Raw genomic sequence first — 26,281 nt, 5'->3', positions numbered from 1 at the left:
ACGAGGCTAAAGTCATTCTTTGAATTACGGTATTTTTAGGAAACGCCACTGACTGCATGTCCAGCTCATGTTGCGAGTACATTGGAAGCATGATATAAAAAAAGTTCCAAGGGACGGCTGAGGTAGTTTTTAAAAATCGGAATCCAAAACAATTCACTTTACTGCAGTTAGGGAGGGGAGAGGAGGGGAGGGGAGGGGAGGGGAGGAGGTATTTTCATTTATTATATCCGAGTTTCGTGTATACAGGGGGTAGTTTACAACGGAGCTAAGGTTTCACTGTAATAACGAACAATGACATTAAAATAATTTACAAACTTTTCCTGAATACTACGCTAAACGGCAGCACTGTAAAAAATAAATGTATTTTTATGAAAGACCTATGTAGACATAATTGACAGTGCACGTCAGACGGTCCATGTGTTGGCAAACTAAAATCGACATCTACTCGATATCATTTGAACCGTTCTTGTAGAATCACGTGCATTGTTTTGCTTCTTCAATCACTATTTGCCCAATTTTCTTTTTTTGCGGTTCATTGCGTTAGTTTCCGCTTGCTGGTTAGATAGCATGTGCTCTATTTCTTTCACCTTACGCATTCGCTCTGCGTCCCTAGAAAATAAAAAAGACAGTATTTAATTGCATGTGATAATAAAGTAGAAATAAAAAGAAGAATGGATTCAAAAGGATTGAGGTTATGTCATTCTTTTTCAGACACAATCAACCAGCATTCCTTAAACTCCCGTTCTATTTCAATACTTGCCTGACTTCTCTACTTTTCACTTACTTTTCTAGCTGTTCTTGCAGTTTTTGTTTGGCCAGGAACTTGTTGTCTTTTCTTATTTCTCGTATAGCACCCTAGCGAGTCACAAGAAGACAGAAACTGAAAACGACATTGTCGTACATGGGACATCCCTTGAAGGATGCGAAGGTTATGATTGAGAATTGTAAACCCTATGACCGGCACGCTGGCTTTGCTCTTACGTGGACAGAGTATTTTTGTTGAGAAAACTTTCGAGTTTAAAAGTTTTGGGAAAGACAATCAAATTGAATGAATGTAGACCAATGTTTTTTAGTCCATTATATTATTTGCTTCCTTGTCACCGTCTACAGAAACACTGTTCGGATAAAATTGTTGGCCAAAGTGAATTCCTGACATATTTACTGGAAAGAGGGCCTCTTTAAATAAGCACCACATTTGGAAATTATTTCTCAGCGCGCTCGCTTAACAGCAATTCAGCGATTACTGATTTTTTTTTTATTTTGACAATAACTGAGGGATTTCTCGCTCGCTGATTGGTCAAAGGTTATGGTCCAGGAGAGTTTAAACCATGGAAATGACGTCATAATAGCGCAATTTTCTTTTCTGTCTTTCAAACGCGATTTTCTAAAAAAGTTCACCCGACATGGATAGTAAAAAACTATCAATGTTATTGAAAGATAAATAAATAAATAAAACAAAAAGAAAAAGAAAAAAAACTCCCAGGTCTGCACTATAGTATAGACACAGAAATGACGTTAAAATGTTCACAGCTTTGGAGGTACGAAATTTCTCTTCTCGCGTGGAGAAATATTTTATACTACAAGAAATTTCGTATCTTCGCCAGTTTATAGCCAAAGGAAAAATATAGTCCAACCTTAAACTCCTTCTTGTACTTGTATCTCAGTTTCTGTTTTTCGTTTGATGCCTTGTTCCCTGCTCCGCGTCTTGATCGGACTTCGTAACTTCAAAACGGACGAAAACAAATGGTTTATTAGAGGAAATTATTTAACCTTTGCACAGCTAGTTGACAACTAGCTGTCCTTTGTGGCGCAACCGATTTTTAAAACGATCACATCTTCATCAGTTACCATAGCAAAATAAAATAATCAAAACAACTGCTATTAAATTTAACAAAAACGTAAATGAAAGCAATCTCGAAAGTGTAAGTGTTTCGTTAATGCGATTAGCTTGTTGATTTAGACGAGGCTTTTCCCAGTTGTCCACTGAGGAGTGGACTACACACTCGTAGACTATCTACTACACTCTAACGTCCCGAGCCAAACGCTTGCTCACGAATTAAAGCTTAGCTCCACCCAAAAATAATCCAACACCCTCCGCAGGTAAAGTTTCGCCTGGTACCTCCTTTACCAAGTTAGAGCAACAACAGCCTGCGCCACAGACAGAACTAAACCTCTGATTAAGTCCGTCTGCGTAACAGCGGCGAAATCCTTGATCAGGGTCCCCACCTGTGTACCAGGATTTGAGTACGCGCCGTGATTGGCCTGTTAAAAAAGCCATTGTCGATTTGTCAATCAGGTTGAAGAGAAATTCAAAGTGCATTTCCGGTAACTAGTTGGGTCCGTTGGGTGACGTCACTAGGCGCTATTAGAGTAAGTCTGCGGTGCACGCTAGCGAAACAAGAACGCATGCGAAAGCCCGATAAAGAATATCCCGACTTACTGTTCCTCGAACTTCGGTTCGAAAGTCTTGATAGCTTCTGGCTTACGCGCTTGTAAGGTCAAATGCTTTCTGCTCAAGCTCGCGTTGTAAATATCGTTTAGTCTTGACAAAAGGGTGCCGTGAAGCTCCTGTTTTAAAGAAATAAAAAAGTTAGAGAAGTGACCTGGACACCTCAGTAGCAATTTCAATAAGTGTCAAAAATAGTTACAGTCCTGCATCGTTGACTGGTTGAGAAATCTCATGCCATTTTCTCAGCCAATCCCACGCGTGCATTTCTGTGTCTCTGATTGGTTAACAAATCACGTGCGATTTCTCAGCCTATCAGAGATATGATACTTTCTCGACGTGTTTTCCCACGCCTAAGCATCAGTGCGTCACTGATTGGTTAAAAAAATCCCATGCCATTTTCTCAGCCAAGTTCAAAAGAGCAAGGAAAATTTGTCGTCGTGTTTTCACGTCCCATAAAACGTCATATTAGCAACTTTCGCACCTGTAGTTGGGCTGTCGAAGTTAAAGAAATTTACTTCAAAAACTCATTAATAATTTATACGGAAAAAAACAAAAGACATTAATGTTTAACGTGTCTTTATATCTGATAGAGACACGGCTAAACTGTACGTCTATTTTTTTTTAGATCAAAATAATCTAAAATCTAAATATTACAGCAAGAATGAGTTGATCTATATCAAAGATTTTAAGGCCGTGCAAAAAACTCGCAGTCGTGTATTATCAGGTTTAAAAACTCGAGGCGAAATACACACCCGCTCGTTTTTCAAACAGTGTAAAAGTGTGATGTCCGCGCAGAGTTTTTTTTGCCTATAAAAGCAATTGTTTTTGACGTTCTCGTTCCCGTATTTGTCAAGATTGCTTAAACTCCATATTGGGTGTGCTGGAGTATGCGTGCCCTGTTTTTACAGTTGACGTTTTCATTTCCATCGTCACGGTCGTTTTAGTATCCCCAATTGAAGCTGTGAAAGGAAACGTTACCTTAAATGGGGCAGGATAAAGGTTCACGGGTATTCTGCAAAATAAAACAGCAAATAAAACAACCTTAAGAGACCACTTTACAACAGGGTTCGTATAGGCTTTTTGGATCCACAATTGAAGACTTTTTCCATTTCCAAAACAATCATTTCTTTTTTCCGGACTCAAGGATATCAAATAGGTGACCAATAGAGCCAATAGAGAACTGGAAAAAGGCAGGAAACTTAAGCTTTTTCCATGATGAACTACAAAAGTACAGTTACCACTGTGCAATGCGGATACAAGAGAGTTCTGAATGTTCTCAGTCTATGATTGAATGTCTTGGCTGCGGGCAAGATTCGACCACGAGGAAAAATTCACTTATTATGAAGCACTTGTTGTAGCTCTGGAAAAAAATTGCAGAATTTTTGCACTTTTTCCAGACGTTATTTCTATTTTTACCCATTTTCCAGATCTTTGAAATTGGTTTACAAATTTCAAGACTTGTTCAGGAATTCAGGACTCTAAACGAAACCAGTAACAAAATCATTCATTAAAGGTTAAAGAGAAAAGAAAATCATGTGTGAATCTCCGATGAAAAACTTCTGGTTTTTGAATTGACAATGCATTACGTACCTCTGCAGGTGTTCTTTAACTGGCGCAAATATCTCTACACTTGCGGGGAGGTCTTGGTACATGTCGACAAATTTGTTCAAGGCAGACAGGCAATGATTTAACGCGGAAATCCTGAAATTAATACAAGTAGCAAGTAAGCATCGGCTTGATCGCCATACAGCTCATTTGCCGAACATTGATAAAGTTCGACTTTGGGGCTATTTTGGCGCAACTTTGGAAGCACGCCACTGATTCAAACGGCGTACTTGGGTAGAAAAACAAAACAAAAATTCTACCAGTCAAAAGATATCATTCTGAATTCCGTGTCGGATAGTGCGACAGCCTTTGCCGAGATAATAGTTACGTGCCGAAGAAAAACTACAGGCTATGCTCACACTATACGAGATTGCTTTTCGTGCCGACATGAAAAATAATCTGGTATAGTTTTTGGCGGCACAAATCGTTCAGACTCATTGCCATCGTGCCGGCGCGGTTAGCCGAGAGGGTTTGTTGAACTTAAATCACAGTCCTCACTCCTGAATATACTTCCGTCTTAGTGGGTTCCAGTCCTCGCTCCTACTTATTTACTTCCGCGACGGGCCGATAGGTCTTCGTACAGCATTAAAGAATGGCACAATACCTATCCGATATGAGACGCACCACTTTCTAGATCGGCGGGGCGCAGCCTCGCTCCGTCACAGAAATCGCGCCAAAATCACCGTTCTTATGTGTGAACAGAATCCCTACTGGTATGATTTTCGGGGCGGTGCAAAGGCTGTTCGGTATAGTGGAACATGGCCAAAAACTACGTAAGATTCGAAAGCCGCTATACTTCCATACCGTATCAGGGACCTTACGATCTGACAACGGCGACGGCAACGGGAACGCCACAAAAGCAATAGGTTTAATTAGCAAAACAACAACTTTGCACGTGCATCACGCTTTTTTGTACATTTCTTTGTCGTCACTGCACGACTACGACGTGAAAATGCCTAGTTTCACGATGTGCAGAGGAAGTACACAAGCGACGACGAACTTTCCTCTATCTTTCTGAACTTGAATATGGTTCTTAGGAATTCAACTTTAGGAGTAATCGCGATGAAGATTGAAAGAACGCGAATTTCACTTTTTGAGCGACGTTTTCTCTGCCGTCGCCGTCCTCGGATCTTAAGGTCCTTATTATTAAAAAAAATACGGTTCGGAACGTTAGTTGTGTGTACTTAAAGCTGGTCTAAGAGGACGTGTTTAATAACTGAAATGCCATGCAACAATTGTATGGAAGGCTTCTGGCAACTAAAATATTTAGTTAAAATGCTATCTTGTGGGCTTGTCTTTACTTTACCTGACTTCATCTGTTGTCAGTTCAGCTTCTGAGACCTCTCCAAGGGTCTTTGTTATTGGTAAAGGTTTCACAACCAAGGAGCTAAAAGATAAAGAAACCTTTGCAATTTGTTTGATGACAGCCGTTATCAAATCGTTAAAACGTTTTATTCACTAAACTATAATAACATTACATGGTAGCATAATAACATTATATTGATAAAGATGTTACAACACGTATAAGAACATTACGTTGTCCATATCACCAATGATTCTGCCCAGGAATCATCGCTGGCATGGAGGAGAATTTGTGGCGCCTAGAACGGTTTTCTAGCCCATGTGTTAACGAGCAACACGATGGCGATTGTTTCAGACTCCACTAAAACGTCCCTCGTGCTACCGAGAGGATGGTTGCGGAAGAAAAGCTGGAATAAATAAGTTTGATCTCAACGTAAGAGACCTAGGAAGGACACGTGATATACAAAAAGGAAGCATACATATACATGCTTTCATTTTCAAGATGACGGTGTCTGGTAGACAGTCGGTCAGGGAAAAAGAAGCAATCCCAACTAATTACAAACAGTCTACAGATTGGCGGCGCCAAAATAGAGATCTTTAAATAAGAAGACGACATTTGACTCAAGGTTTTTTCGCCTATTCTCAAAAAATAGACACCCCGGAAAGCTTCATTGAATTTTTTTTTTTTCACATAAAAGTTAACACGGTTGTTTTTATTGAAGGAGGTTACACCCTCCTCTCGGTCGCAAAATGATAAAATTTTTAACATTTGATAACTTGTTTCCCTAAATCTCGGCCAAAATAACGATGGTTCACGCGCGCGCACTACTTAGTATTGAGAAAATCTCGTTCTCTCAGTAGTCCTCGTCTTAGAATCGTAGAAACGTCTCTGATAAATCTTGAATCCCACAACAGTAGTAGCCATTTTAATGGGGTCGATGTTGTATCGAAATGTACTATGGGACTGTTTCGCAAAAGGAAAATTGACCCACTTTCCTGTGCAACTTCGTCATAGAGACGTACCTTTGGATTCGAGGACGAGAACGACTACGATTACGAGATTTGCCTTCAACTTTTTTCGCGTATTTTTGTCAAGAATGAGACACCCCAGAAAGCTTCACTTTACTTATTCTTCACCAAAAAGCTAGCTCTGTTATCTTTACTAAAGGAGGTCAAGCCCTCTTCCGCTACCAAAATGACGAAACGTCTAACACTTGATAACTTGATTCCGCAACTAAGACATTTTCCCTAAAACCCGTAGTAGAATGACGACGACTATTTCCCGCCAAAATGACGCTGGTTCATATGCGCGCACACCTCTTGGTCTAGGCTCAATCTCCAGCCTTGGGTGCCTTGATGCGCCCGCGTTACTTCCCTCCCGCGGGAATACCGCGGGCGCATAGAGACACCAAAGGTTGGAGACTGAACCTATACTTAGTATTGATCGTTTTCGTAGTCGTCCTAGTCTTAGAATCTAAAAGTCTGTGATAAATCTTGAACCTCACAACAGTACTGGCCCATCCTTGCCATCCGTAGCAACGGACGACAGGAAACAGTTTCAATGCCTAAATATAGTCTTCAATGACTAAGGTGGGACATTTTTTTGGAATTCAATCGATGCGAAGACACCTTTTAGCTTTTTAAAAATATCGCAAATAGCTTGACGTAACCCCTTTAAATCCGGCAATCATTTCAATGGACGAACAAAAGCCTGGGAGATGCTTTACTAACCTGGCATCTGACTGAAGTTTGAGAAGATCACGCCATTTAGTACTCTCTTTAAACGGTAGTACGAGTTGAGCTGTAAAACAGAATGGTTGGTTACTCTTGAAGGTATAAGCGAATAATTTCAAGAAGTTTGAAAGGAGCTTGTATTATAGCTATGGACTCGCCACTTTAGAAACGAGAAAGGAAACTGGGACGAGTTAACTTTCACAAAGACTTCTGGGACTTTTCAGTCTGGGACTGTTACTAAGCACAGGTTAAAAAAAAACTGGCCAGTAGCTGACCGGCGCCTCCCCAGTAACCATCCCAGACACTTGCGGGACGTATTTCGGTTTCAGTTCCCTTCTTGTTTCTAAAGTGGCGAATTGTTTGAAGCTACTATTTAAAGAGAAACGAAGACAAAATTAATTGATTTATTTACAAAACTGGTTGTCTGTCAATCCCCATGGCTGAGTACTGTAGCTAACAGACAAACTGACTGCCTCCTGTACGTGACCGACCGTCTGACTAACTAGATAGCGCTTTCATCGATAACAGTTGTTTTTACATTATATACATGACTGCCTATGGAAAGACAGTATGACTTATCAACTTGAAGGACAAAGCAAAAACACGTTGAATAAACCAAAAAGGGAGAGTGGTTGCTCATCGTTATCCTTCTTTTCAGACGGTAAGAATAACAAAGCTTACAGGAACTACATTCCCGCTGCGTAAGTTTTTGGTTACTTACGAGTGCGGCCTTCTTTGCTGGATCCCAGAAACAGAATACCACATAAGAAATTAATAGCTTCTGGTACAAGTCGCTTTGATAAAGATATATACTGCAAAACATAAAAGAAAACACATTTAGTCAAGTCTCTTAATCGCGTCACCGTTAGAGATGATAGGGTTTGTGAGATCAAAAGAAGATGAAGCACAGACGGGCTAAAATGGTTCACAGAGGCAGGGCTTTCCAAGGTTTGGTAGAATACAGCACCTAGAAGCATTGCTAGTCTCCCTGGATGACATGTTACTCCATAGTGGGGTTATCCTAGGTGTATTTCTCCGGTACACATTTATTATACCAAGGTGAAGTGAGACAAAGTGGAGTAAAATTTTTTTCCTAAACTGTTCACAGTCCCCTATGATTTTTCTCGTAATATCGTCGGAATCCAGTGTTCTCCCAAGGATCTTGGGAAGGCCAGCGGGTATCTTGACTGTGACGGTGTTTATACGAAGCCTGTTGTAGCCTGAATAAAAATTTATCGTCTTGGGAACTTCGTTTAAGTTGTAAAAAAAGATCTCGATTTGCTATGACAAGCTTTTCGTCTTTGTTCCGCGCGTCTTGGGTTGACTGCGAGCGAAATAATTTCCTTTAGTACTCAATGTTTAAAGCTCCTTAAAGGGCCATTCAACAAAATGAATGCATCGCTGCAGGTTTCAACATTTTCATCCAACGATAAACCACTTTTATAACCAATATCTTGCGAGAAAATACACAAATGAAGACACCAGACAATGGTTTATTCCCTCCTTTGAGTGATTTTGTCTTTAAAATACCTAGCCCTAAATGTCAACATAAGCTTCCGCCCGGTTAAATCTTTGATTTTTTAGCAGGGCGGCAACAGTGAATTAAGCCAGGCGGTCCGCCTAGCCTTAAGTACCTAGGGAGAACACTGGAATCAAGCACCTTCCCTTACGGGCGGCCATCTTGGCTTCAAATGTACCGAGTGTAGCCTGGGAATATCAGATCTACTTAGGGGAGACGGGAGGGGGATGGTCCCTTCCCCCAACCGCCATGAACCCCAGGGCCCACCCTCTCAGTACATTTGAAACGAAGATGGCCGTCCGTAACGGTAAGCGCACGATGTCGACGATCTTACGAAAAAAAATAAAGGGACTGTGGTTAGTCTGTTTTTTCTTAGAAAACGTCGCAATGGCAGGACCAAGTCTGAAGGTACTGGGGCCAAAGAAAATACTTTCACTCCCAGAGCTAACGATGGACACTTGTGAGGTAGTTTTAACCTTTGAGTCTGTGGATGAAATCTTATGGTGTTACCATCCAAGTGAAACCTCTTCAGCAGTTCTTTCACATGGTACTTTTTATTTAGTTCGTAGTTCTAACGTTTGATTCTGTGGATGAAATCCTAAGGTGTTACCATTCAAATCAAACCTCTTCAGCAGTACTTTCACGTGGTACTATTTATTTAGTATGTAGTTCTAACTTTTGTGTCTGTGGATGAAATCCTATGGTGTTACCATTCAAATGAAACCTCCTCAGCAGTACTATCACATGGTACTATTTATTTAGTATGTAGTTCTAATTGGTTAGTCTGTGGATGAAATCCTATGGTGTTACCATTCAAATGAAACCTCTTCAGCAGTATTATCACATGGTACTATTTATTTACTATGTAGTTCTAATTTATGAGTCTGTGGACGAAATCCTATGGTGTTACCATTAAAATGAAACCTCTTCAGCAGTACTTTCATATGGTACTATTTATTTACTATGTAGTTCTAACGTTTGAATCTGTGGATGAAATCTTATGGTGTGACCATTCAAATGAATCCTCCCCCCGCCCCCCCCCCCCCCCCCCACTTTCTCATGGTGCTGTTCTCAAGGTGCTTAGTATGTAGTCTTAACTTCTGAGACTGCAGACGAAATCCTATGGTATGACCATTTCAATGAAACTTCTTCAGTAGTACTTTCACATGGTACTATTTATTTAGTATGTAGTCCTAACGTTTGAGACTGTGGACGAAATCCTATGGTATGACCATCTAAATGAAACTTCGAAAGGCAGTACTTACACGAGGTACTGTTTGCTTTTTTAACATTTTGCAAAATAAAAGTTTGTTTTCTTTTTATAATTTTGACTTTGGCTTCTTCATTGAGTGAACAGGTTAAGAAACCTTGTCAGTTTTGTATTGTTAGCTAAAGAACAATACACTGTAATAAATGCACAAATACATATGATCATATGATTAGGGTGGGGCAAATGCGTATGGAGATAAAGGTAACAAGGAGACAAGTTTTTAGTTGATCAGTCATCACTAGTAGTGGGGACATGAGTAAAACAAGAGAGGTTCATAATAAGAAAAAAGTAAATTAAAGTAACGGAAACAAACCTCAAGACACAAATCACAGATAAAAAGACCTCTGAATACGTCTCTCATGCATCGCACAGGACTCTGGAAGAAAGAGGGTTCAAAACGACGCAAGGTTCAGCGCTTTAATACCAAAAAATAACAAGAGAAAACGGCATAAGTTTACTTTTACGTGTAAACAAAGATGCCTATGTAAAGCGACTACTTTAGGACAGTTCATCGCCTGACTGTCTTTTACTGCTTTTACGCCCCCCGAAGACAAGAAAGGAAGCATGGTTTTACACTAGATTTGCTGCGTGCGGTGTTTTGCGATGTTCTGCGTTACATTTTCATTGATTGGCTAGTGATAATTCAAGCATTAGCCGCGCGTTTGCATACCATGCTGCTTTTGTACGGGTACGACGGCTGCTTGGCTTCTCTCAAATGTCAGATCTTTGTGTATCCTTTTGTGTATTTGAATGAAGCCTTATGAAGCTTTATTTAATCTCGGGTTTGATGAGGTTGGTTAGACCTCTAGCAAAAATATGCTAATAAGCCGAGGGAAAAAAAACAAGAAAATAAAACACATAAATAAAATAATAGAGAAAGAAAGGGTAATCCAAAAACGTATTTACAGTATAAAGCCTAAAATTAAGTGACATAGTACGTCACATAGTATTTCAAGGCGTATTTTGCATGCGGAGTGGATAGTGCTTTGTTTGCTCGTTCTCTGGTCAAATCAAGCACAATACAGTATCAGCTGCTTCGCCGCCATAACCCGCTGTGTGTGCTTTACTTAAATACTCCGTAAAATTCCGAAGGGAGTTCCCCGCCCCTTCCCCTCGGCCCCCCCCCCCCCCCCCGAAAAAGGGATAATTTGCGTAGTGAATTAAGTACTATCGCAGAAGAACAACGAAACCGTCTGCATTCGTCTCATTCTGCGGAATTCCGCTAACAATAGCTGGTGCACCGCTAGAGCTGCTGTGGAAGAGACTATTCACGTTCCATCTGAATTGTAAAAATCATCCCTGGGGATTAATTAGTGATATGCAAATGAGTATATTTAATAGGAAACACTGGCACGCTTTGTCGGATTCACTTCACTGTGTCCGACAAGAAGGGCGTTTGGCGACCCACCCGCCCTCCTGAGCGAGTAAGTCGGGTTCCAGATTACGTACATTCAATTCAGTCTGTCTTGGGCTTGTCCCAGGTCAGATTGATTCCCCATACCTTATCATAACGTCATGAATAAAAATACCCAGGGAATGAATATTATGCTATCAAACCTCACCTGCGCCAAAACTTGCGACATGAGGACCATAGCCGGGGTACAAACAGCGTGTTTAAAATCTGACGCTGAGAACAGTATGGACACGATCCGGAGAATCATCAGCTACAATAAAACAGCAGCATAAAATATCAATATCTCAATATCCAAAAATGGAGAAAAATAACACCAAACCCCCAACCTCCCCTCCCGCCACTAACGTAAGGGCATTGGAGTTCATAGATGTGGCTGATTGTCACCACAAAGTTTCATTCTTGTTCAAAATATTTTTGTACTAAAGCTTCTTGTAATGGAAATAGTACTAAAACGTATCCCATGTTAACAAGAAAAGCTTTAAAATTCATGTAGCACAGTAATAACGAGATGAATCTCGTAAACAAAACAATCCACCTCCTGCCTACTGTGCTTAAAATTAGTTTTCGTCAGTTAAAACCGTCCGCAATATAGATGACTTCGATGACCTTGCATTTCAAAGAATGGGCAACGACATCGCCGCATGTAGTTCACGAATAAGATTAATTGCTCTTAACCACGTCTAATTTCCTGTCATTGGTTTGTAGAAAATAAAATTCGTGGATCTGGGGCCAAATGCATAAATCCTCAAGTCGCACGTAACGGCTATCGTCTGACGTTCAACCCGCCAGTCAAACTCATTTGTTAATGCCACTTATTATATCGCTAAATCCACGAGCGGAAAGATGGAGAGAATCCTCCGTTCTGATTGGCTACCAGAGAGCGCAATCTCGGGATTTCCCGAGATGATCCCGCAAGAAAAAGTTATGTTTTTCGCCATTTAAACTTTTATTGACCAAGCTTATTTGACAAGGACGGCTGTATATTGGCCTCTTTTTTTTTTGCGTTTTTATTGACCTCGACTTCATCTCGGTCCATAAAAACGCAAAAAACAACAACAGCAGCAACAAGACCAATATCCACCCATCTTGACCTGATGCTTGGATAGTTGGCCGCTACATCTGACGAAGGTTATGTGCAATTGGCTGCCAGTCAGTCAAACTTACTGTAACTACCGTCTTTTGTATGCTCAGCCCATGCAGAAGTCTAATTGACAATTTTTTATACCTTTACTTATTTTGATAAATTCCAAATTTTTCTGATCCAAAGTTGAGCAAGCTCGATCATGATATACCCGGTCTTCGCGGTGGTTGCGAAGGCCTTCACGTAACATGTCGAAAGCCATTAACACTTTCTTAACCAATCAGAACAAAAAATTTTAACACGAGCTCGAGAAACGCTTCATTGTACCCTTTTAATAAGTAGTCATTATTTTGTAAAGCAACTTTCAATATTCTGTGCATGAGCACAATAAAGTGTGGTTGTCGACTTGCTCTAACTCGAGGATTCCGCAAAGCCTGTCTATTAGAAATCGATTAATCAACTTGACTTAATGCTCAGAAACTCCTTGGCAGCATAAGGCATCCGCCATGGCGTTTGATTGGATCAAGAAAAGAATAATGAACGACTAACCTCAGAAAGACCCAGAAACATTCCTTTCCCACCTAAAATAAAGTATTTGCAAAGTTAGAATTAATGTATTCCAGTCTTTTTGTTGTAATTTGAGAAACACAACGCTGTTAAACATGAGTTATAAGAAGGTAATTCCCTCCCTCAGAAACTCAGTGGGTACAAGCTATGGGTGCAGTGTTTTCGGGGATCGTTTAGGTGAACAAGCGCTACTTGTGATTGGTTAATGGTTGTCTTGAATGCCATCGACCAATCATATTTCACGCTTTTTCATATAAACAATCCCAGAAATCACTTCCCCCAAAGCTCGTACCCATTCTCCCTGGAGTTTCTGAAGGTCGATGGTATTCAAGGCAACCATCAACCACTCATAAGTAGCGCTTGTCCACCCAAACAATCCCAGAAATCATTGCACTTAAAGCTTGTGCCTATTCCCCTTAATATGTCTGAAGTGGGTAATTCCTACCGCAGTTTCTCGCACAAAGTCTCCTTGTTTTGCTAAGGTCCGAAGAGAAGGCGCCCTCACTGAACCACCTCCTATTAATCAGCAGGCTCAAGACAACTGAAGAGCAAGTGTTTTTACTTATCACAAGCTTAGCGCCGGTTACATAAATTTGAAACAAGTTCTCAACTATTTTTGCTTCCTTTATGTTGAGAAACCATAATGATAAGCCATCAAATTAAACCTCAAGCCTCTCTTTAGCAACGAGGGTAAAGGTGATTGGAAACCTTAAATATGAAGTAACCCGTTCCAGCCCGGATCCGCGAAATTGAGAAAGCGCGAACACGAAATTAAAACGGGATGAAACTAGGGAGAGGAAGACCGCCACCGCCCCCCTTTCCCCAGATCACGTGCTTATATTTCGCGTGCCTTACAAAATTATACGTCATCATTACTATCTGAGAGCCTGGAACAGGCTAAATGTAAAGGCGCTTTTTATTTTCAAGCAAATAAAACTGATTTTTAAGTGAAATATTTGCTCTTGGCCTCATTTTCACAGTGTGAGATCGTTTGGACTTCAGTGAAACGGATTTATGTTTCACCATCTCCTTTAAAAGCGGCTTGCTTTACGCGCTTGTGTCAAGTAGAAGTACCCTGCGAGCAGAGGCTACTTATTCGCGGTATGTGGTTTTCGAAGGCCAGCATACATCGTGAAAAAGTAGTCTCTTCCCGCAGAAAAAGGAAACGTCGATCGCTCTCAATAAATAACAAGACGCCTGATGGTGTTTACGCGGGATGTGTTGGCGTAAGTAAGAATTATGTTGAATGGCATTGGAAAGTTGAGCAGTGTATCAACAACAAATGTGTCCAGGAGAGACGGAGAAGCTCTGTTAAATACACTAGAAGATGAGTTACACACAAGGGTTCCTTTGCTCCTCAAAACAAAACTTACATCAATATTACCACCATATATGTTAAGAGTGTGGGGTAGTTCACTAAAATTTGCATTCCGGCTTTACTAATATCCTCAACAAATGCACTTCCACATTCAACAATAGCATGTAATGTAACAGACTTCTAATAACTACAGGGCGCAAAGGTTGTGCTCTAAGGACAATTTTCAGGGAGCCCTTCGAGCTCCCAAGAATTTTAGCTGGGGTGCCCAGGCCTAGAAGATGGTCGCCCAAATATAACTTTCCAGGAGCCCTTCAGGCTCCGAAACATTTTAGCTGGGGTGCCCGGGAAAACCTGTTGGTCGCCTTAATTATTTACTCAGTGAGCTGTTAGTTGATTATTAAAAATTAAACAAGTTATTTTCTAAACAAGTAAAGCAGAACTTCGTGTTTTGAATTGTTATTGATTTTTCATGAAAAATCACATCCTTTGACCTCCTGAGCGTGCGAAAAAAAACCCGCATGTTGTCATATGAAGGCAATGAAACCCATCAAAGTTTTCGCGCCTTATGAGAAACAAGGACAACGCCGCCGGATATTTCATGTTTTTTAAATGGAAAAAGGGACACAGGGGACACAAGGGGCCAAAGGGGACATGGGGGACAAAAGGGGACACAGGGAACACATGGCACACAAGGGAACACAGTGGACGCAGAGAATACAGGGGACACAGAGGACACAAGGGACACAAGGGACAAACGGCACACAGGCGAGTTGAGAACGTTTTCAACATTTCGTGACTGTTATATGATAGGATTAAACGTGGTGAGATTTCGGAACTATTTGGCGTGTTCTCGTGTTTTCCACACCAAAATTGGCGACCCTGCCAGGATTTGTAGACTTGCGTGAAACTATCTTCCATTGGGGAACACTGAAATTGACTGGGAGATTAAGCATGGAGCTTACGGAAGAAAATTACAAGAAGGCATTGAAAAAGGCTATCTACTACCTCGAAGAAATTGAGGAAAAACTACACTTTGGAGTGACAGAGGATTTACACTTGGCTTACGAGAGAATATGTGACATAAACAAGGCGCTCGAGGATTCGCGAACCGAGTGAAAGACGCCATGTTGGATGCGGAGAAGAGTTTTGATGAGGTAAGACAGTGGTCAAACACTCATAAACAAGATTTCATTCCCGTGCGAAACCTAAGAGATAAACTGAAGAAGGCGTTAAACAATTTAGAGAAACAAGAATTACATAACAAAGAGGAAGATTGGTTTCACAAAAAGTTTGAACTAGAACTTGCCTTAGATGCTAAAAAGGCTGCACAGGAAACTAGTAAACCTCAGGCAGTTAAATTACAGAAGTATTTTGGAATCAATTCGAAGTAGAAGGTGATAATTCTAAACTTTCTGAGATAAGCAAATTTAATTATTTGCTTGAGCTGGTAGAAGGGGAACAGAGGAGCCACATTCTTGGCTTACCGCACACTGTTGAAGGCTATGAAGAAGCGAAATGGATTCTAGAACGTACTTACGGTAAAAACATTAAGGTTCTCAAGGCATTAATTAAGGATTTGGAAACACTTCCAAACATTATAAGCCTCCCTAAAGTAAAAGAGATCCATGAGTTTTACAACCAGCTATCTAGAACTGTGAGAGCCATAAACACAATGAAGAAATTGCAAAGTGCACAACGCTATGTTTATAGCATTATGGACAAGCTCGGACCAGTGAGAGAAGCTTTAGTACAAAAGGATGATAACTGGGCAGAGTGGGGGTTAGAGGATCTTGTAGAAAGCCTACGAAAGTACACCGACAGAAATCCTTTACCCGAAACATCTTCTCAGAACCAAGATGTCAAGAAACCTGTGGGATCGAATCAGGGAAATCATTGGAGAAGAGGTGAAAAAATGCTCATGTCTGGCCCAAATCAAGGACTGCCTACGCTGCCTCCTTCTTGCGCCCCCTGTGCATACTGTAACTCTCACCAACAGAAGTTCAGAATGTACCAAGATAATGGATGTTGCCAGCAAAAGGGAGTTACTAAAAAGGAACAGGCTTTGGCATAGGTCGCACTTGGGAAAAGTTTTCATCTTTGCCGGCTAAAAAACCACAAAAATTCGAAACCGCAACCGGAAAAGGAAACTTTTAGTCAAATCGAGAAGGGTCGCACTAGTATTTACTAGTGGGAGTTAATTGTCGTTGTTTTGACACATTGAGAACTAAAGTAGGCCAGATACCAGAGAACATTATCTCTTCGCAGTCCGATCATTTGGCGTAGGATCGTTTTCCTCCTTTCCCAGTTTCAGGAGGATGGGAGAAATAAAGAAAATAAAGTGCTTGGCTGCAAAGACTGCGTTTAGCTCGCAGAATAACAAACCTGTGACGGTGCCTGGGTAGACTATAATTGGCTCACCTGTAGAGAGTTCCCGTAAAAACGTTGAAATAGCGAAGGATTACAAGCTTATGAATTGCTCGCCCGTAGAAAGTCTTCGCAAAAACGTTAAAATGGCGAAAATTAGTGGTAGCCTCGTCCGTCCACAACGAAAACGCGAAGGTCAGAAAATTTCAACGATTGATTCGAATTGATCGTGTTTCAAATTGGTCACGTTTCGCTGACAAGTGCTGACACTTACCGCCGTGATTCCTATTGTTTAGCTCGAGTTTTCCAAAATCTGCCTGCCCCACCCAAGCACTTCGGCATCTTTGATGTTTTTCTGTTTCGCAAAGTTTTTTTCCAACCGGAAAACTTGGGGTCGCACTTGGCAATGTCTCCTGATGACAGATTTCTACCGCAAGGTAAACAAATTTTTCCAAAACTTTGCCAAGTGCGACCCATGCCTTTGCTTTAATTGTGCAAAATCTGGACATGCTGTTTCCCAGCGCAAATCTCTTAGGTGTGGGAGGTATAATGGCAGACACCTTACGTCTATTTGTGAAAAAACCTTTACAACACTTCCACCCAAGTCTAATGCTAATACTAAGCCTCCCTCAGAAAGGTTCTATGGTGCAAACGATTTTCAAACGACCCTGCACTCTTCAGTACTGGGCTAAAGTAAATGGTGTGCAGACATGGATCATGCTTGATAGTAGAGCATGTGGCTCATACATCGGTTCATACCTGTTAGTCAAACTGAACATTAAGCCGTGCCGAACTGAACGCAGAGTGATTGAGCAAAGTATGGGACAGTGGACAAACGAGTTGAGATATACAACGTCCATGTTGAATCAAATGTCATTGACAGTTTTGGAATAGAGTTGTAATGTGTCAATGCTGAGAAACCTGTTTGAACCTACCTGCCTAACCCCAAAATCTCTGAACTAAAGCAACAGAATCATCGCATTAGGAGGCTGGTATTTAGTGAGGAGCAAGAAACTGCTAAGAAATTACTGGTACACATAATCGTTAGAGCAGCTGATATTCAAGGAATCAAGTCAACCGAGCCCCCAGTTCTGGGGGCACTGATCCCGGAGCAGAGTTCACCATGTTGGGATGGGTCATTGCTGGAAAATCTACCTGAAGCTGAAGGCCAATTGACAAAGAGGAAAATACTGTCAGCTGTCAATGGTGTATATGACCTGCTGGGTGTCGCTTCACCAGTGGTGATCACAGGAAGGATCCTTTACTGTGAAACTTGCTTACGCAAACTGAAGTGGGATGAACAGGTACCTGATGACATTTGGAGATCCTGGAATAAGTGGCTGAGAGGATTAGAGGAGTGCCCAGTGCTATCAATTCCCTGAAGCGTGGTGAGCACAGACGTGACGAAAATAGTACTTCACGGGTTTCCTGATGCCAGCAAGTTAGCAGTTTCAGCAGCTATCAACGCCCTTGTATTTTATAAAACTGCCCCAGTTTGTCACAATCTCCTTGATGCAAAGTCAAGGATGGCTCCAAGAGAATTCTCAATCCCACGCTTGGAGCTTTCGCTGCACACACACGTGGCAAGCTGATGAATCATGTGAAGGACGTATTACAAGGTCGGCCAGTTGAAGAGTATCACTGCTGGGTCGACAGCACCACTGTTCTTTACTGGATTAAAGGATAAGAAACTTGGACTCAGTTTGTGCGAAATAGAACTCAAGCTATTCAAGACAACGGGTACCTGAAATGGCATTATGTGCCCACAAGTGAAAACCCGTGCGTCCAAAGAAGCAGAGGCGCTGAGCCCAAAAAGTTGGGAAGGCTATGGTTTGAGGGACCAAACTGGCTAAGCAGTCCAGAAGTGGCCATCGCAACCTGAAGTGTGTGAGACACTAGAAGAGATTGTAAAACCTACATTTGAGAATCAATTGCTCGTCAAAGAAGAAGAGAAGAATCTGAAAGTGGATCAGCTTTTACACTAGTATTCATCTTACTGGGAGCTTCTAAGAGTGACTGCTTATGTCGAGCGATTTGTTAACAACTGCAAGAAAACAGAGAAACAGAAAGGCCCACTGAAAACAGAGGAATTGCAAGTAGCAGAGAGGTTCTCGCTCATCCAGGCATAAGCTGTTCGAGCTCCAAAATCGGATGTAAAACTTGAAAAGGATGAAGATGGAATATTGAGATATGTTAGCAGAGTCCCTGGTTATTACTCAATCTTTCTACCTCGAGAGTGTGTACTAACGTCACTAGTTGTTTTACAAGTACACAAGCAAATGTTGCATAGGGGAGTTTCAGTAACCATGTGCTGCATGCGAGAGACGTTCTGCGTTCCCAAACTGAGGTCATTGACGAAGAAGGTGATTCAGAACTGTAATGTTTGCAAGCGCTACCGGGAGAAACCTATATCTGCCTCGCATGTGACAACTGCAGCCCTGCCAACCTTTAGGGTTGAAATGTCTGACCCTTTCGCAGTGACAGGAGTGGACTTTGCTGGTCCAGTTTACTACAGGGTGAAGAAGTCTGTTACTGCCAAAGCTTACATTGCATTATTTACCTGTACCAGCACCCGCGCAGTACACCTGAATTTGTGTCATGAACTCTCGTCTGTTGAATTTCAAAGAGCCCTAAAAGAGTTTATTGCCAGGCGAGGATGCCCTCAGACCCTTGTAAGTGACAATGGAAAAACATTCGTGGCTACGGGGAAATGGTTGTCTACCCTCAAGAAGGATCACAATCTTGCAAGTTACATTGGAGCTCTGAATATAACGCGGAAGTTTAACCTAGCCCGAGCTCCACGGTGGGGAGCTTTCTTCGAGCGCCTCATTGGTATCATGAAGAGGGTACTTTCAAAGGTGGTCGGCCGAAGCCTTCTGACCTATCCAGAAATGGAAGATTTCTTCATTGTCATAGAGACCTGTATGAACAATCGACCCCTTCTTTACCAGGGAGAGGAGTTTGAGCAACCGCTGCTTACACCAATTACTCTACCACGTGGGAAACCAGCCACAGTCTTAGAGGAAGATCTTGAGACAATTGGCGAAAAGAAAGTGTCAAGGCGGATGAAATTCTTACAAAGAGGTAAGGAGCAACTTCGAAGGAGGTGTTTAAAAGATTATGTCCACGCCCCTGGGGAAAGAAAGTCTAATTCCAACGCAGACAATCCAAAATTCCAGACACCGGAGCAGTGGTGTTGTTGAAAAGTGAAGCGAAGAATAAAGCACTGTGGAAGCTTGGACGAGTGGTGGACAAGATTGTTGGCAAGGACGGAGTGGTTCGTGGATTGAACCTGAGGCAAGGAAATGGATATATTGTCGAGCGTCCCCTGCAACTTGTGTGTAACTTGGAAATTGGAGGAGAGAATCCTGATTACAAGCTTAACCCTGAAGCAGGAGTGTTCGTAACAAGAGTGAGGTCAAACAGAAAGACCAAAAGAGATTGCTAATAAGCTGTTCAAAGACATTGCTGCACAAGAAGTTGAAGATGGTGACTGACATTTAAGCTGATAAACACTTTATGGGGGGAGGGTGTTGAGAACGTTTTCAACATTTCGTGACTGTTATATGAAGTCTTTTTGACTAGCCTCGTTTTGAGTAGTACTTTTATTCGCACCTCGTAGTTTTTGAGTGCGTTCCTGAAAATACTTGTTGTTGTTCGGTAAGACGTTTTCGTCACTACTTGTACTTGAGGATAGGATTAAACGTGGTGAGATTTCGGAACTATTTGGCGTGTTCTCGTGTTTTCCACAGGGAACACAGGGGACACAGAGGACAAAAGGGGACGCAAGGGACACTGGGGACACAGGGGACAAAAGGGAACACAAGGGACACAAGAGGACACAGGGGACACAAGGGGACACAGGGAACACAAGGGACACAGGGAACACAAGAGGCAAAAGGGCAAAAGGGCACGAGGGGACACAAGGGACACAGGGAACACAAGAGACAAAGGGGCACAAGGGGAAACAGGGAACACAAGAGACACAGGGGCACGAGAGGACACAAGGGACACTGGGGACACAGGGGACACAAGGGGACACAGGGGACACAGAGGACACAAGGGGACACAGGAGACACAGAGGACACAAGGGACACAAGGGACACAAAGGACATAAGGGACACAGGGGACACAAGGGACAGAGGGGACAGAGGGGACAGTAAATAAGATTGTGGTCTGTTTATGTAACTTTTATAAATATAATTGGGTCAAAAATAAGAACACTAGTCCTTTCACTAATCATTTAGGTTGTGAAGAAAATTCGCGTAAGATAAATGACTGAGATCCCGTGGATCCCGTCGTTATATATTATCCGTGAAATGTTCAGGACAAACGAGCTTTCTGTGGATTCGGTAGTCAGCCAGCTCTACTTTGACCGCTAAATTCAGCTTTTGCGTTTTATTTTTAGTACGTGATACGTAATAACTTGTCATGACACCAAAGACAATGCGGGACTATAGATTTACATCCCTTTTTCTAAAACAATGACAACAATACTCGTATTTTTTCTTTTTTTATCCATCGTATTTTACTGGAATAAAAATCTTAAGTTATATTTTAGCCTCGCAGACACAGCAGCAAAAAACAGGTAAAAATATTTAATTATCACGAGACTGAGGCGACTCCCGTGTTTATTCAGAGATTTTTTAAAATACAAAACTTTTGTTTCATGTCGCCGACCGTACTTTAGGCCTGTCAGAGCAGAAGTAGCATTTTCTTTTGAAAAACTAACTCATGAACCATCCTTATTTGAAGAAAAAAAATTTAATGCTATTTTGAAAAGCTGTTAAAATCGAAAAATGTGCAGCTTGTCACATTCATAGTCAAGGATTGTAGGTGCGGTTACACACACCACGATAAAACGCACTTTCCACGGTAAAAAAGCCGCGGTAGATTCAGCGTGGGTTTTAGTTTACCGTGGTAACATGTGGTTACACGTAAATTAATTCCCAACGTAATTTAGCCGCATTTACGACTTCATTCGTGCTATTGCGGTGATAGTCGCCGTCGATCGTGGCAGTATTTCATGTTATGTTGAAAATTTACGTATAATTTAGCTGGAATTTCAATTGGTATGTTAGTCCTGATAATTTTGCGAAGGTACACAGAATTTTTTTCAGTCTTGCCTTCAGATCCCATTCTACAATTCAGCTGCATCCCACTGTTCGATTACATGCCAGGAATAGAACATACTTTTGGGAAGTATCGTTCCTAAATCTAGCCCAACGAACCAGTTCAAAATTTTGCCCTAAACGTTTCCTTCTCTTTCCTCTGAACGTGAAATCTGCCATATCAACATCGATCTTTCTCTCAACAACGGGAAAGAAACCCGTTAAACAATTATGCGGTTTCATGTTGGTGTCAATTGAAGAAACCTGATTGGTTCTCTAAACCTTGGGTATCGAAAAACCCTGGCTAATTGCCACGTTAAATGTCATGGGCGGTTTCTTTCTTTTTTCTGACGTAACCATGGATATTTCCCGTGGTAAATTTATCTCGGGAAAGTCCGGTCACACGCACCACGCCAATTTCAAGCGGTAAGAGGGTCATTTACCAAGGTAAAAGTGTCCCGCGTAACCGCACCTATGTAAATGTGAATTTAAGTGGAACGATCTTTGAACATCAACGCGCGCCCGGTGCCCGATTTATATGTAACAACATTTTCTTTTAAAAAGCTTTTTGACTGACATGCTACATACAAGTTGACCTCAAGAGTTTCTTAGCGAGCGGAACATTCTTTTTAGGCGGCGAAGTGAGCTACGAAGTCGCAAGTTATAAATTCTAGCTTTTTGACTTTCAGTCAAGAAACCAACACTAGCATGTCGCCGGGCTGGGTGACCTACACAATATTTTCAGTCGCCCGAGGCCAAGTGTTAGTAGCCTCAGGCGACCGCGCGCCGTAAGTTAGAGCACAGCCTTGACTTTGTCCTCCCTTACGCAGTAAGTTTACTTTTCCCCCCTTTGCTGACGTAGTATCTTTTTTCTGCTTGTGCAATTCAACCTGACTTTCACGTGATTCGAAGTCGCAGCCAATGAAAATCAAACAATTTTTCGGGACGGGCACGGGATACAGAAAAGTTTTAAAAAGAAAAAAAAACAAGGCCATTTTTAACTCCCAAGAAAAATACGAAAGGAATGTGCTACCGAATTTATGACGCTGGCTGACTACGTCATCCCGCGTAATAAAGTAGGCGGATGAAAGTTACCACCTCGTTCCCAAGGCTCTCCCGAACGAGTAGGAGAGAAACTTGGAAACGAGGTTGATGGAAGATACTGGAAAATGTACTTACCTAGTCTGTCACGATTCTCTGTAAAGCTTTTGTGTATGTCTTTTACAATCTGTTGCATTTGTCTTGCTGAGTGAAGAGGCGAATACTGTGCAACATCAAACAGGTGCCTAAAAGCAAAATGGCAGAAGACAAAGTCCAAGGGTAAAGCGTGCTCTACTAAGTCATAACAGCATAAAAATTACTACGTATACGGAGCTCGGCGATGGACTAAGTATTGAAATAATGAAAACATGTTTACGAAAATCATATATCGGAAATGCGGGGTAAAGAATTAAATGGAAGACGACCATCGCAGTCAAAAACGCAACTTTGCGGTTGTGAAAACGAAGCCTGAAAAAATTCAGCCTTGTTCGAGATTCGAACCCTTGACCTCCGTGATACCGGTGCAGTGCTCTACCAACTGGACTAAAAACCCAACTAGCAGCAGGCTATCGAAGTGGCTCGTAACTGCGATGATCTTCTTTCATTCATTTCCTCACCCAGCAGTTCTTATATGATTTTCATGTATTCATTGTCTCATCGTCATCCTTTTGCGGGTTTATGACGAACCAACTCAATGACCTGAACCCAGTTGGTTTGTTGGCTTAATTGGTAGAGCGTTGCACTGGTGTTGCAAACTTTAGGGTTCGAATCCCGAACGAGCCTGATTGATGCAACTGAATGCTCATTTCCAATGTTTTTTTCACCATCTCTCGGCATTTCTCATCCTCGGAGAACCAAGGTAGCTAATTAATCAGACTGGAAAATTCGCAGGCGAAACCATAACAGGTAAAGTTTACAAAAAATGGGAAAACCTCTAAATACATTATACTGATTCTTACAGAAACAGTTCCAGAAGCTTGTAAATTTCCTGTCTTCTGATTGGCCCATAATATTTTTAGCCAATCAGAAGCAAGGACTTGAAATGCCTCTGAAACTGGATGGGTGTGAATAATTACCCAGGAATTCTCCCATTCTTTTTGCAAACTTTGTGACAATTTTTCCATAAATATCAAGGGCATTTACCATTTCAAGGTTTACACCATTTTTACCCCACTCCAAACCCCTTCAGAAGTTGATTAAGACCAGGGCCGGGTTGTTCAAAGCTGGGTTAAGATAACCCAGGGTTAGTGCAAAATTTTGAATTCAGTTATGAAAGCGCAAAAAGCAGATTCCGTTTAATTCTTTTTGTCTACAATTTGATGATAGGATACTCTAAAGAGAAAAGAGAAAGTTATCTAAAAAAAAAATAAAATAAAATAAAATAAACCCGGGTTAAAATCTAACCCTGGGTTAGCGGTAATCGGCCCTCGAACAACTCGGCCCAGGACTTTGTATACATTATGTGAGGCTACCTTGAAAGCTTGTCAATCATCTCCAGTTCTTCAGATCCCATCAGTGACAGGCCATTAACATACTCCAATAAAATATTAAACAATGCCTGCAAAAGCCAAGATACAGAGTGAAATTTAGTAAAGGCCATTTAAAGGTTGGGTGTGAGACTGACCCGATGTCCTGTTGAATTGCATCATGGGATTGGTTTGGAACACTATTTATTCTGTCATTCGTTATTTCCATGTTGCCCGGGAAAAACTGGCCCCAAAACTTCCCACAATGCACCTTGTTCTTCATTCAAAATATTTCTCCATTTCTGATTGGCTAAAAGTACACGCATAATTCATCATAGAGAGCTACTGTTGACCAAATTTGGAAAAAATTTTGTCATATTGAACCAATGACGTCAAAAGGGCCGTCAACCGTCAACCGAGAAAACCTAGGGACGAGGTTGAGTTGTTTTGATAGTGAGAACAAAATGGCTGAACAGTCGGCGAAACATTTTACTCGTTTCACGGCGAAATATTGTCTAAAATTATAGCAAGCACAGCAAGACGACAACTCGACGGACGACATCTGCTATTCAGAGTATATTTGCAGACCTGAACAGACCTTTTTCTCCTAAACTTCCCGATAAATATGCGCTATCGATATGAACTTAGCATCGACCGAGGAAAGCATGTTTTAGGTTGTTTTTAAACTTGGAATTATTTTTAATGAAAAATAAAAGAATTATTGAATTCGGCTTTCGTCGTAGGATATGAAGAATTCTTCAGATCTCGGAGGGTGTTACCCACCTTGGCCTTCGGCCTTGGTGGATAACACCCTCCTCGATCTGCAGAATTCTTCATATCCTGATCAGCCTCATTTAATAAAAATTATTGCTAATTATTTGCCCCTCAAAATTTTGCAAAAGCATTGTTTTCAATTTCTCTTAGACGGCTGTAATACCCAGGAGAAATGAAAAACAAGGGTTATGCAAATTTTGGGGGGCCAATAAGGTACATTATGGGAGACGTGTAACTGGCGTATAGACGGTCTCAAGTGCCACTCAAAAAGGCGAGTTTCGTATTCCCCGGTGGCCTAGGACGAGCGCTTGTTTTTGCGCGAAGGCGAGGTTAATGCTGGTCACTTCTCACCAAGAAGACAAACAACATGAGAAAACTGCGGCTGAGTTGGAGAAAAAAAAGCAAAATTTGAAACGTTGAAAGGTTTTGGAGGCCGCAAAACTTACTTATAGGCTTGAGAAATCATTGTTTCAAACAGCAAAGGGAAAATCAGCTCGTCATCACTAAGAAATACAACGAGTATAACCAGAAATTGACCGAAAAGTGGTCGGTGAGTGAGTTCAATAAAAATGCGAAGATGGGTTCAAAAGCCTTAAACAAGGTAATACCCTGAAGCCACTTTAATGTTACTTTCAGTCATGGTTAAAACTTCTTTAAGCCATATTTTTTTCTATTGGAGTGGACGTACTTGTCAAAAGCTTTTAAGTTAAACTGAAACCTTCTTTTTAGTTTATATTTTTTCGAACGGAGCGAATGCAAAATCTTGTGTATTTGGAAAAAAATAAACCGACAGGGCAGACGTTCCGCATATATTCCTTGCACTGTCAGGAAGATAAATCGGTTTGAACGAAGATGACTAAGGGCCTGTTTACATGGAGTGGGGGACCCCGGTCTAGTGGGGTAAGTTTCTTTTGTTTTCACGCTCTGTGGGACACAAAACAAAAGAAACTTACCCCACTAGACCGGGGGTCCCCCACTCCATGTAAACAGGGTCTAAAACAGTATAAGTTTATTTAAACATACATAAGCTTACATTTAGCTTACATTATTTATCAAAATTTTCAGTCATATAAAGAAAAACGTACGCTCATTTCACTCGACAAGAACTCGACCACAGAATTTTATACAGAAGATATAAAGAGTAGTTTAAACTCCACGTTACAAATATACACAAGAGTAAAATAGAATACTAAGAAGTAAGATAATCGAAGGGAATAAAATACTGTCATTTTAACAAACTTTACCCTGTTCAAGCTTAAAAAGTTT

General features: G+C 41.3%; 1 protein-coding gene across 1 annotated transcript in view; it reads right to left on the bottom strand.

Annotated features, from left to right (window-relative positions):
- Window positions 1-261: 261 nt before the first annotated feature.
- LOC140933239 (nucleolar protein 14-like) overlaps window positions 262-26,281 on the bottom strand; it is a 42,969-nt gene continuing 16,949 nt past the window's right edge. The window contains exons 17-30 of the mRNA XM_073382760.1: window positions 24,248-24,333; window positions 22,914-23,020; window positions 12,924-12,955; window positions 11,442-11,543; window positions 10,193-10,255; window positions 7,812-7,902; window positions 7,088-7,157; window positions 5,361-5,441; window positions 4,040-4,150; window positions 3,428-3,461; window positions 2,441-2,568; window positions 1,635-1,722; window positions 785-855; window positions 262-609 (exon numbers count right to left, since the gene is read on the bottom strand). Coding sequence (XP_073238861.1) covers window positions 504-609; window positions 785-855; window positions 1,635-1,722; window positions 2,441-2,568; window positions 3,428-3,461; window positions 4,040-4,150; window positions 5,361-5,441; window positions 7,088-7,157; window positions 7,812-7,902; window positions 10,193-10,255; window positions 11,442-11,543; window positions 12,924-12,955; window positions 22,914-23,020; window positions 24,248-24,333 — 1,170 coding nt within the window. The 3' untranslated portion in view covers window positions 262-503. The remainder of the gene's footprint in view (window positions 610-784; window positions 856-1,634; window positions 1,723-2,440; window positions 2,569-3,427; window positions 3,462-4,039; window positions 4,151-5,360; window positions 5,442-7,087; window positions 7,158-7,811; window positions 7,903-10,192; window positions 10,256-11,441; window positions 11,544-12,923; window positions 12,956-22,913; window positions 23,021-24,247; window positions 24,334-26,281) is intronic.

Source organism: Porites lutea, chromosome 4 (assembly GCF_958299795.1).
Source record: "Porites lutea chromosome 4, jaPorLute2.1, whole genome shotgun sequence".
NCBI lineage: Eukaryota > Metazoa > Cnidaria > Anthozoa > Scleractinia > Poritidae > Porites > Porites lutea.
The sequence above is the reverse complement of the archived record's forward strand: the minus strand, read 5'-3'. Positions and strand labels throughout refer to the sequence as shown.